Source organism: Candida theae, assembly GCF_024610275.1.
Source record: "Candida theae strain CBS 12239 chromosome Unknown scaffold135, whole genome shotgun sequence".
NCBI classification, from domain to species: domain Eukaryota; kingdom Fungi; phylum Ascomycota; class Pichiomycetes; order Serinales; family Debaryomycetaceae; genus Lodderomyces; species Lodderomyces theae.
In genome coordinates, this window is record NW_026261453.1 from 1 (window position 1) to 293 (window position 293).

The following is a 293-nucleotide window of genomic DNA, read 5'->3' on the forward strand; positions in this document are numbered from 1 at the left end:
CCAACTGGAGGTCAATCAAGTGGAGGAGCTTCTAACCCAACTGGTGCTGTAACCGGAACACAAAGTGGGGGTGAAAGTACAGAGACGTCTTCTAGTCTGGGAGCGGGAGTAAACACAGAGTTGCCTACAGGTGGCTCCAATTCCAATTCGGGTTCGAATTCTGGATCAGGATCAGGATCAGGTAATGGATCAGGATCTGGTAACGGTTCAGGATCAGGTAGTGGATCAGGAAGCGAAGGCGCTGGTAATGGATCAGGATCTGGTAACGGTTCAGGATCAGGTAGTGGATCAGG

General features: G+C 50.9%; 1 protein-coding gene across 1 annotated transcript in view; it reads left to right on the forward strand. All coding sequences in view use genetic code 12, as the record gives it.

The window, feature by feature from the left end:
* Nucleotides 1-293, forward strand: part of KGF57_003916 (uncharacterized protein) — a gene marked incomplete at both ends in the record, with an annotated part of 686 nt that continues 393 nt past the window's right edge. The window contains one exon of the mRNA XM_051753383.1: nt 1-280. Within this exon, the coding sequence (XP_051607590.1) occupies nt 1-280 (280 nt within the window). The remainder of the gene's footprint in view (nt 281-293) is intronic.